Below are 12,676 nucleotides of genomic sequence, written 5' to 3'. Positions count from 1 at the left end.
TATTTTGGTGTCAGGAATCACCTCCCAAACGTTGTCGTTGTTTTGAAACAAACTCACTCACTCTCTCTCTCTCTCTCTCTCTCTCTCTCTATATATATATATATATATATATATATATATATATATATATAGGTTGTTAATGACTGTAAAAAGTGATTTCTCACATTTAAAAAAAAGTTTATATAGACGTGTGCGTAAAAGTGCATAGTTTCAGAGCTAGGGTCGTTGAAATGTACGGATAAACTACACTGCAACACACGTTATTATTATTATTATATACTTTTGTTGGTTATTTTCTTGATTTGTAAAACTAAAACAATACAAAATAAGTTCAAAATTATTCCTCAAACAATATGCTACTTTGGAAGTTTCAAGATAAAAATAATAAAATCATACGAAAAATTCGACTTAACAAAATGTTTTAACATTAAGAATTGTTAGATTGTTTCCTTATACATATACTACATCCATTATTTGCGTATTACACAAAAAGGAATATTTCAAATTACCTTCCTCATGATTTTAACGTTATAGCAGTAATATTTAATTTCGTAACCGTTTTGCGAAAGCATAAAGGATTTGGACGCGAAAACTCAAAAACACTAACAATAGAAAAAAAAAATATTGCGACATTTCAACGTTTACTTGATAAGCAGTTTATTTCGTATGATTATAGTAGTTGTGCTTACCCTTACCCTCGCCGTATGGAGATCAACCCCATACATGTCAAGACGCTTCGCGTGATCCAAGAAATTGAATTCAGCATCTGCAGGCGTTTGTCCTCTGCAAAGAAGTGAAATAAAATAGACATGTTACTGTTCATACGCAATAATTTCTCCATCAGCTACACATATTATATATCCACATATTACATGCCAAATTGTTATAAGTAAAGACCAGATTTTAAGGTGCAAAAATGTGGTAGGAAAGAGGGAATAAAAGGGGCTGAAAAACCATTCAAAAAGGTGCAAAAAAAAAAAAAAGGTGTTAATAGGATATCTTTATTAAGTGCTATAGTATATAGTTACATGAACCATCTTTATTCATTACACCAACAAATATTGTTAAAGTCTTGGCTTTAAACATTTGACATAAATTGCAAAATTGTTTTATTTAATCCCAAACTTATACAACATTCAACATCCTTGTAATAAAATTGTGGTTAAAACCAAATCGGAATTTTAAAAAAGAAAACTTTAATTTAGCAATATTGTGGCTTGAGAAACTGTCACATACTTTTGGGTCTTCAGAAACTGGTTATGCTTGATTATGCACAACATTTCTATATTTTCAAGTGTTAGTTTCTGTCACTTGGAGCTCAGGAGATCTTTGCATGTGGAGAAACTTCGCTTGACATCAACGGAAACCAGTGGTGCATAACTCAGTATATTTTTAGGGAAACATGATAGAACTAATTTTTTTTTTTTAAGAGAAAGAGCGCACATCAAGTGTAAGATCAAATTTACATGCTACATCAATCATTTCCCTGTTAAGCAACTATGGCTTGCTTTTTTTTTTTTTTTTTTTTAAAGAAAATGTACAAATGTATGTTGAGTTACGAAGTTTTGGGGCCTCCGGATCCGGTGGACTTCCGTGGATGCACCCGTGCTCTCCGAACTCTCCTTCAGATGCTATTGCTAACGAGAAATTTGATAATATGGCAACGTCGTAGATAAATTTTGAGATGACAACGTCGTAGATAAATTTTGAGGCAAACCATAGAACTACGAATCTATGAAGTAGTTACATCGATTCTTTCCAAACAGCAGTTAGGAGGCAGACGTGATAATAACACCATATATTAACAACGGTAGAGGTTATACGAGGCCTGTCTAAAAAGTATCCGACCTTAATTTTTTCCACGCAAAGTAGTGATTCTCAGGCGGCGCCACCGTGCACGGTGGAAGGAGGAACCTTAATGCGCATGCTTGAATTTTTTCACTGCGTTCGCGTGTGCCAGTCGTGAGCTGGTGGTCGCGAAGTGAGGTGCTGTTGGTAGTGTTCGTCGGATTTAGTGTTTCTCGCAAGATGACTGAACGAATTGAGCAAAGATACTGCATCAAATTCTGTCAAAGGCTGGGTGATTCTCAAAGCCAAACAATTCGTAAGATTCAGCAGGTGTTTGGAGAAGATGCGATGGGTGTAACACAAATTAAACAATGGTTCAACCGATTCAAAGATGGCCGCACATCAGTCGAGAGTGAGCAGCGTAGCGGCAGGCCCCAAACTGCTCGGAATGCAGCTGTTGTTGAGCGGGTGCGAAATTTGGTGATGGCAGATCGCCGTTTGACAGCGGGAGATTGCAGAAGATGTTGGAGTGAGTAAAGATTCTGCACATGCATGACGATTTGAACATGAAACGAGTGGCTGCTAAATTTGTACCCAAGTTGTTGTCTCAGGAACAAAAAGACACCCGTTTTGACGTTGCACAGGACCTTCTGGACACCACCAACACTGATCCTGGGTATCTGAATTCCGTGATAACTGGAGATGAGTCATGGGTGTACGGGTACGACCCAGAAATAAAACAACAATCGTCTCAATGGAAGCATCCCGATTCTCCAAGGCCGAAGAAAGCGCGACAGGTGCGAAGCAAAATCAAGGTGTTGCTGACTGTTTTCTTCGATGCCCGTGGAATTGTGCATCACGAGTACGCACCGGAAGGACAAACAGTGACAAAGGAGTACTATCAAGATGTTCTCAGGCGACTCCGTGACGCAGTCCGGCGCAAAAGACCAGACATGTGGACAGCGAAGAACTGGCACATCCATCATGACAACGCCCCAGCACATTCATTCCAATTGATCCACACGTTCTTAGCCAAACATGGAATTACAACCGTTCGCCAACCTCCCTACTCTCCAGACCTGGCTCCTTGTGACTTCTAGTTGTTTCCAAAATTGAAGACGCCTCTGAAGGGATCCCGTTTTGAGAGTAGAGAAGACATAATGCGGAACACGACGACGGAGCTGAACAACATTCCAAAAGAAGACTTCCAGCGGTGTTTCCAGCAGTGGAAGGATCGGTGGACTAAGTGTGTGGAAGCCCAAGGGGCCTACTTTGAAGGGGATTAGGGTCCCAAATCTGTCAGGTATTCGCAACTATTTTTCTGTCCAAAGGTCGGATACTTTTTAGACAGCCCTCGTATCATTCTCAATTTAAAAAAAAAAAAAAAAGTTCCAACTTTAGCAATTTGCTTATATTTGTTTGTTATTTATTAGCAACTGAGCTGTTTTTATTTCAATTCACATCCATAACTTGTAGCAATGCTAATAGATGGGGCTAGTATCAACGTCTATCGATTTTAACTGCAATCTGGAAAGAATCAATGTAATTATTTATTAAGTATTTTGCCTGTTGGAAGGTCCGGGAACTGCGTGAATTACTTAAGATCTACATACATAAATGTACCACACTCAAATTATACTTTTAGTTGCCTATAGTACTTACTTATGCAATTTATGCAATTCCGCTATCTTTTTCTCCATGTCCTCAGTTTGATTAGGTATTAGACGAAGCTCTGATAAATATCCAGGCGCATGCTCATCCGGGTGATAATCTCCTAATTCAGCTGAAAAGAAATTACATTTTTTAAATTCTTCTATCATGTTAGTATACCACTTTTATTGCTTATGCATTTTCAATACTTCTCAGTGAATTGTAACTTCCAATAATAATAATAATAACAACAACAATGATGATGATATTTCTTAAAATGAGTAGAATAGTACTTATGTAACTAAATAGTTGTGTGTTTACAATTTAAATAAGGTTTTACAGTTTATAAAGATATTTTGGGAGGGAAAAAACTGAACTGGTTGTACGAGGTGTGTTCAAAAAGTATAGAACCTTTGGTTGGAAAAAATACATTTATTGATTTGGAAATCGGAAACACTAATCCCCTTCAAAGTAGTCTCCTTGGTAATGTACACACTTCTTCCAGCGCTCCCGCTATTGTTGGAAACACTTCTGGAACGCAGTTTTTTGGAATGGTGAGCAACCGTACTGTCGCATTCCGTATGATGTCTTCTCTTTGACTCAAATCGAGTCCCTTTTAGTGGCATTTTCAGCTTGGAAAATAACCAAAGGTCACACGGAGTCATGTAGGGTGAGTAGGGAGCCTCACGACACACAGAAATGTTGTGTTTGGCGATAAACGACTATATCAAATTTCAGGGACACTCTTCTTATTTCCAAATTCTAGTTTAAAATTGAATGTGCCAATTCGATTGAATGGTTTCCGGTTGGGTATCGCCAACTTTTTGGCAAAATTTGATGCAATATCGCAGCTCAAGTTTTTCTGTTATTTTACCAAAAAAAAAAAAAAAATCCGACGACCGCTCACTACACGTGTTCATTCGTTGGCCGACTGCCAGCGACTGACGCTTTCCGCGGGCGGGAAAAAAAATTCACAACTGCGCATAAGTTTCCTCTCTACATCTACACTGAAAAGATCTCCCGCGCTTCAATGGTTTACGCGGGAAAAAATAAAGTTCGACACTTTTTGAACACACCTCGTATTTCTAGGTGTAAAGAAAACTATTATCTTCTATATATTTGTATTAAATTTTGTTCAATTTTTTAAAATAAAAAATACCTTTATAGTTTTGCACATTGCACTAATAATAAATAAGGATTTGGACCAGGAAACTAAATAATTTTGAAAGCCTGTGTGTAATTTAAACAATGACAAAGCTTAATATGACTTAATTAAAAATACTTATCCTAAAAACACTTAAAAGTACCTAAATGTGAATGTTTCGGGAAAAAGTTATCGCCTTCTTCGGCACATATCTTTTCAGAAAACTAATGTTGTCTGTGGAAATGCATCCCTTGATTACCTTCTTCCTAATAGCACTACTTCTTTTACAAGTAGTCCTCCATTAAAAAAGAAATCTTTGTATCTAAATATTCTTCTTCATGAGCATGAACAGGTATCTTACGCAGCTAATTACTAATAATTAAAGAAACATTGTTTTCTAGTCTCATTTGTTTCACCTGTTTTTATTTCACTTCACTAATAACGCAATTGGTTGAAGTGTTAACACTAAAATTTGATCTCTTCAACATTTTTCAAAAATCAAACTCTGAGATATACTCCCTTTTTAATAATTTCTTGAAGTAATTTTGGCTGTTTTTTGATCTTTTAAAAATATTTTAAATGAATATTGAATATGTATTCTATTAGATGAAGTATTTTTTTATTGAGTTATCTAACAAACATAAAATAACGCAATCCCGTCATTGCTTCAAATTATGTTTGAGGGGCAGCGTTCAGTCAGTGTTGAGAGGACAATTGGTTTCCTCATTTAATAAAAGATCTTGCAGACCGCAGAAAAACTGCAATAAGGGCAAACCGTAGTAGGTATGTGCTGACCGCACATTCCTAATTTAAAATGACTCGGGGCTTTGTGTCAGGCACCTTAGTTGACTTTAGAATTATATACTAACGGACAATAAAATATGTAAATCCGTGTATTTTTAATGAGTGAAGTTCGTATCTCCGAGTCTTTTGAGCCCACTATTCTCTCCTGACATTTCACCTTTCTGGTGGCTTATTGAGGGCTAATGGAATTATTCTTTTATTCTTTCTTTCTTTAATCACCCTCTCCTGTTCAGTTCATACGCTGCAGTTCACATTTATGTTAATATTTTAAAGAGTAGATTGTCTGATGCAGGGGGGCATCCAGGACGGATTTCTGCGGGGGAGGTTGTAATACTGCTACTTAGAGCTACTTTTAAAAGCTCCAAACTCTGGAATGAGTTTTATTTATATATAAAATAAGAAAGTTTCTTCTTTTTTTTGGGGGGGGGGGGCATCACCTCGATCGCTGCCCCTGGATCCGCCTCTGGTCTGATGCACCTTGTCCGAGACCTACAATACTTCTTTACTTGTAATTCATTTTGTTTTGTTATGAATTTTCATATACACATTCATATACTCGTACTTTTCACCATTGATCTTGCTGACCCCGCGTTCGATTCCCAGTGGGGACACGGTCGAAAAATTGTAAAAAGTTTTCCAGGCCATTCATCCTGAGTGAGGTTTTCCTGTGTTTTCTCATTCACACCTGACACATGTCCGCATGGGCGTCTCTGGCGGGGGGGACGTGTCCCCCCAATATTTTGAAATACGAAATATTCAATATTTTATTTTAATTTAATTTATTTAGATACTCACTAGCAGTTAGATCATTTCCTTTGATGTCCCCCCCAAATTTTACATGCTAGAGACGCCAATGCATGTCGGGATGGTATCTAACATACAGTTCCCTTCCTTCGATTCCTTCCTTCCCTTTTCTCGGATAGTGTGATCGCCGAGGGACGTTATCCCTCATACGTAGCGGATTAACATGGCCTTAGATGCCGAAAGTTCAGAAATCTAAATCTAATCCTAATCCTAATCACTGGTCTTGCTTCTTGAAACGTCTTATATCAAAGGAAGGTTACTTGCTATGTGCAGATGAACAAGAGAATAGATACATACTTAGTGAATTTTTGCATACGTTATACTCGTAATCCTAGCACTCTATCTATCTCCCACTCCAAATGCTTCATGCTCATTATATCATGTAGTTTTCTGAAGACCGTGGGGAAAAAACTGGCCATTGACCACCGCCGCTGTACCCGGTAGTAGTTTCTACCAGAGCATGCCATCGAACAGAACATTCATATGATTTCTTTATTGTACTTTCTTAAAGGTGAAACTTGTATTTATTTCATTTTATGATTTATTTAAATGCACGGCCCTACCTTGTTTTCATTGTCTTGGAAGAACTTTCCCAAACTGTTTCAACCACATATTTTGTAGCAGTTTTCATAATTATACATGAAAGGAACTAACTCAATCACGTTAGAAAAATACTTATTCTTTCGGTGACAAATTTCTAAAATTAAAATCTAAAAAACAAACATATAAATATATAAATAAATAACTCCACAGTAGTTCAATTTGATAACAATCACGACTTGGGAAAGGAGGGGGGACTCTTTTGAGTACGTGTTTTGTTCTTTACTGGGCAAATACATACAGCCTCGACCAATCAGTCGGATACTTAAGGTTATCGCATGGCGCTGTAGATCCAATTTTAAATCAACTGCACCTAAAAAGCCATGAAAAAGATTTTTCTGTGAAGTGATGTGTAACCTAATGCTGAAAAAGATTGTAGAATACGAGGCTGCAATTGTCCAAGAAAAGTTTAAAAGACGTAATAAACAAGGTACAGCCACGCTATCAAGTTTTAAATATTTAAAAAAAAAAAAAAAAAAAAAAATCAATCACTTTCTTTAAATAGAAATAAATGTATGTCATTATACGGATAATTCTTTTTATGCTAATTTAATACATTTTACAAATATACATTTACTTCGTAACACACACAATTCATTAAGGCTACACTAATAATGTACGCATTTGTACGCACATTCTAACTACACGAAAGAACAAAGCTACCTTAATGCGTTAGTGTTTAATAAGCATTTCCAAAGTGGTCAGAAGATGTTTGAAGCATTTATGCAAACCAAATATGGCCGATACAAACTACACTGTGCATTAAGATAATTATTGCTACACTTTATCTGTATGACTGACTTACATTGGACAGCATAGCTTGCAAGTAAACAGGCAGTACTTGGGGGTACAAGTAATCGGCCATCTAAAATATCTCGACGAATTTGTAGGAAAAAGTGATATCTGGTATACTCCTCTTGAAGTTTACTGGGATCAGTCACATAAAATTTGACTCGAAAATAGAATTGGCCAGCTATAAAAAAGAAAGAAAAAAATCAATAAAGACGTATCATATCTTACAAATAAATAACAAATTACATGAAGAAAGTTCTAACCAAAATTCCAATATTATACTTATTCAATTATACATGTTAAATGAAAGACTGTGAGAATTTAGAAATCGGACATCTCCACCTGGTCGATCCAACAATCTTATGGGACGCCCTATATTTATCTTGTAATGTATTTATATAGAGAAAATATTTACTAATTTGTGTAAAAATCCTAGTCTGAATTTTCTATGTAAATTAATATTATTTCTCGTCTAAAATGTGTAATATATATGTTGGTTAACTGAATCATCTATATTAGTTTTATTTGAAAGTTTCCAACATTTCGATCATTTCCCCCCCATTTAAGTTATTTCGTATTTAATTCTTTGTAAAAACAAATCATCTTAAAATTGTCGTACAAATCTGGTAAGAAATCATTAAATAATTATTTTGTAACCTTAGGTTTAATATTTTCAAAATTAATTAAAAAGGGTTATACAGTGAAACCTGTCTTTAGCGGAATCGAGCGGGACTTGCAAAAATTTCCGTTAAAGTCAGGTTTCCGTTTAGTGGAGGTAGATCTTTCCTTTCTTTTTTTAAATACATGCTTATAAAGGGGCATACTGAGAAAATATATTGCTGTACGTACATTGTTCGATTACAGTACTTCTTTCTTCTACGAATAAGTACACAAAAAGTTAAAATAAATACAAAATATGCTATGCAGAAGTTTTCTTTATTTTTCTAATAGCCAAGCAGGGTTTTCTGTGTACATTGCTGCTTGGCTGCTTGACTTTCCGCATATACTTTAACCTGAGAAATTATACAAAGTGAATCAGAATCATTTTTTCGTAAGGCAAATTTTTGCAGTTCCTTTAAACTTCTGAGAGAATCTTGATATGTATTTATTCTACACTCTTCTTGGAACTCGGTATCGTATTCCTCTTCTTCCTCTATCTCGTTTTCTTCTCTCCGACATTCCGTATGATTCTTGACCAAGTTGCGGGGATTAGGGACAATTTGTGGGAGTGAATATGAGTAGTGGTTGGGGAAGGTCAACACTTTCCAGAAATATTTAACAAAAGAACGAACATTTTATCGCAGATTGTGTAATGTTTATGTCTCACAGAATGTCTAAACATCTTCTAAACGCTGTAGTCCGGAACTCAGAATTTTCCGTTAAATGTTTATTTTTCTTTCCGTTGTCCGCGTAACACAGTTTCCGCTTAATGAAGGGAGTTTTATACGTTTTGTTCTCCAAAATTCATGGGACCGTGAAATATTTCCGTTTAAGACAGTTTTCCGTTTAGTAAAGGGTCCGTTGAAGACAGGTTTTACTGTATTTTATTTTTATATTCATCATAAAATTTTCCATTTATTATTAGTATATTCAGGTTATTGACTCATTGCTATGTGGTTATCAAGTTTTGTTATGAAGCTTTTATTACTAACTGTTACTATACGCGGTTGCTATGGGCGCTCGATTCTCAGTTACTCATCAGCTGTCTTTAGTCAACTGCTACTCAATGCGTTCGCAACGCGTTTTTATGGCTCTTCCATACGCTTGGAATACGCTGACTATGTATTTCAATGTGAATGGCTAATCACAAACGCGAAAGCAATAAAAACGCGTAGAATACGTCGGCTCGAGTGTATTACGTGCCGATGTGTTACCAGTGAAATTCTCCTACCAGTGCAGTAATCTTTGTCTACTAATGCGATGCACTTTAAACCGGCGTTTGCCTCGATGTCTTTTTTTCTCTGCATAAGAAGAAATTGCAGCTAAGAGCAGTACTTCTTCGATAACTTTCATGTCTTCTCACAAGAAACCAACTGAAACAGGTCATTCTGATTCTACCCTTCCGGCACGGGAAATAATAATAATAATAATAATAATAATAATAATAATAATAATAATAATAATAATAATAATAATAAACTGGAAACCCTGACCGGCTCACACTATGATTTATAACTCTGGCGAAAATAAAATTACTAAGTAGCCACCTAGGTCGCGTTTGCTGCGGGGGTAACGCATCCTCGTATAGCCATAGGCTAAGGTTTGCGTTACCAATCAGTTGCTATGGGCCTTTAGCAACAGAGTTGACAGATAGTTACGATGGGTTTCCTTTTTGTTGTCATGCCGTTTCTATGCTGAATGTTAAATACAGGTGTTCTTTTGTCACTGACTGATTGTCATTTCGGGTTAAATTCCAAAGTTGGGCGTCCGTTTCCAGCGAAATTTTTAAAATTTACAGGAAAGATATGGATAATTTGATCGTTTGTGTGCTTGATAATATATAAGAGTCTCGAAAAATATGTTTATTTGTTATATATAAGCGGTTATAAACATGGGACTATACGGCGAGCGGAGGGAACTACTTGGCGCAAGGTAACCGAACAGTTGCATTGTGGGAAAGAAACGAACATTTATGTTATCAACATGGCGATTGTACAAGGGCAATGAACTAGCAGTTTTAACATTTGTGAAGCAATACATTGATAATGAGCAAAATCTTTTAAAAGTTTGTGAAAAGCAAGGAATAATGAACCTAATAGAAATTGCAGAAAGTGTGGAAAGGAGATAACAGCGAAAAAAGTTGACGAAAGCGGACGCCCAACTTCGGAATAAATGCCGTCATTTCTTCTACCTTTCATTTTTCGAGAAGTTTGAAATCTCCCAAACTGATTTATTACACCCGTAGCACCTAGTCACCTGACCAGTTTGGAAGTCAGTGGATTCCACAGAATGACCCATTCTGCTCTCTTACGTTGTTTCGTTACGTTCTGTGTTTCGTTAGTTTATGTCTACATTTACAAGATATTCTTGAGTAGTGTCCGGATGCTTTTGACCCCATAGTGTACATTTTAACACTGAGAGCTAGTTGACGTTCTCTGTATTCGATGAATAAAAATTAATTTATTATTATTATTACATCTTTTGGCCACTTTGTTTCACCTATTTATGTTCGTAAACCCAAAATCATAATAGTTTAAAGTAGATTTATTATCGTAATTATATTTACTATAAAAGTTCGTTAGAACTTTTTATGTTCACAGAATCAATAATTATTTTAACTTTCTGTTTCAATTCTTCTTGCTCTATTCGTCAGAAGACATCACTTGACCATATAATTCTAACCATGAAAGGGCGACCATGTTGCGGTTTCCAAGGGGGGGGGAGTATAAGCGACATTTCAAATAGTTTCAAATTTTGCTGTAACTATTCTAAAAATTCAATTGAGTTTTCGATATTCCGAAGTACAATTTCTTCAAGGAGGGCGAGCACCCCCCTTGCCCCCCTAATGGGCGCCCTTGAACACATGCCCTATTAAGGTTTATCTACTAGACATTTATTCCGTTAAGCCCCGCCAGTTTTCAACATGACACTAATTACTTATGAATACCTGAGTTTAGGTTAAGTTACGTTACTCTTGGATTCTTCCACTTAGGACATATATTTGGCACAGCGCGGCTTATCGGAACTTACCCATCCACTGATGTTAGGAGGTCAATGTTTGTTTGGTATTTTGTATTATATATTGTATTATATATATATATAAGATTTAAAAATTTAACACATTTGGTTAGACTGAATTCATCTGGTTATACCTGCATTTCTTTTGGTTTGGAGGATGTCACCTTAATCTAAGTATTTTATTATAAACATCTTACTTTCTTACGTTTCAGCTTCAATTATTGGAAATTATGGCATATTTTTGGATGTAAGGGGCCAGAATTATTTTGACTTAAAATTTCTTTCTTGGTATATTTTCTATATTTTTGTTGGTTCAGATTAGGTTAGGTTAACTTTGGGTCCATGTTCCGTTAAGGGGGTCCAAAACTACACTGGACCCCCTTAAGCTAACCTAACCTATCCTAATAGAACCTAATATAACGTTATATTATGTAATCAAGCGAAAATCAATAGAAAGAAGTGGTGTCAAACACACTGGACCCCCTTAACGGAACATTGACCTAACTTTGTATTGGTAACCCCTCCCAGTTCCAAAACTATCCCGAAATTACTGAAAAAGGCTCACAAAAAGTGAACCCCCGAAATAATGGTCATGCATATGCACCTTAAGGGGATCATTAAGAGGTAGAAATATAACAAATATTTTATTACCCTTATAAATAGAGAGGTTTAGTAGTTCTAGATCGAACGTCAAGATTGCTCGTACCCTAACTTACACAGAAAATTACAATAATATTAATGTAACTTACAGACAAGGTTCTAGAATGCTTGTTCGCACACATAGGTGAATGTTGGTTAGTAGCCGGATTGGTCCCTTTCTTTATCAAAACTCAATACTCGATTCACATAGTAATTTAGAGCGAGCAATAGCGAGTGAAGGCGAATTAGTAGCCAAGTTGATTACTTATTTATTGCAACCTAATGCACTTAATGGATGTGGACCAGTGTGTTCATTTTATAACATTCGGGCGTAATTACATCTGCTATTATCACAATACCTAATATGGATTATTACTCTAACTATTAATGGAATTCTAAATATGAGAAATACGTATATTTTCAAAATAGTATCATACACCAAAACTACAAAATTACCTCACAAACTCTACAATTACGAACATACACAAGAATGTAGACCAGAAAAGCGTTAAGATTCAAGATATCTTTTACAAAAATTTGTGGTTTAAAGATAACAGTCGCGGCATTTTGGCCACGTCGACTATTACACTATTATTGTTCCAAAGTAAAGAAATTGTATTAAATTATATTGTACTAAATATTCATAAGTCACAGGACATGTCGCAACCAAAAAGACGTGTGCATAAGCCCGAATGAGCCAGCACTAAATGGTAGATTGCTTGATTACAAAAGAAAATGAATCTAAAATATTGTGTGAAATAAAACTTGCACGAAATG

At 35.8% G+C, this 12,676-nt stretch overlaps 1 protein-coding gene across 4 annotated transcripts in view; it reads right to left on the bottom strand.

Annotated features, from left to right (window-relative positions):
* The window catches only part of Ptpmeg (protein tyrosine phosphatase Meg), a 530,463-nt gene that overhangs the window by 173,981 nt on the left and 343,806 nt on the right, over positions 1 to 12,676 (bottom strand). For 3 of the 4 annotated variants that reach the window (XM_081740356.1, XM_081740357.1, XM_081740359.1), the window contains 3 exons: positions 7,596 to 7,763; positions 3,451 to 3,571; positions 690 to 783 (listed from right to left, as the gene is read on the bottom strand). In XM_081740356.1, coding sequence (XP_081596482.1) covers positions 690 to 783; positions 3,451 to 3,571; positions 7,596 to 7,763 — 383 coding nt within the window. The remainder of the gene's footprint in view (positions 1 to 689; positions 784 to 3,450; positions 3,572 to 7,595; positions 7,764 to 12,676) is intronic. The other variant, XM_081740358.1, reaches the window with a different exon arrangement.

This window comes from Thermobia domestica, chromosome 15 (assembly GCF_964235325.1).
Source record: "Thermobia domestica chromosome 15, izTheDome1.hap1.1, whole genome shotgun sequence".
NCBI classification, from domain to species: Eukaryota; Metazoa; Arthropoda; class Insecta; order Zygentoma; family Lepismatidae; genus Thermobia; species Thermobia domestica.
This window is presented reverse-complemented; position numbering and strand designations above follow the sequence as displayed.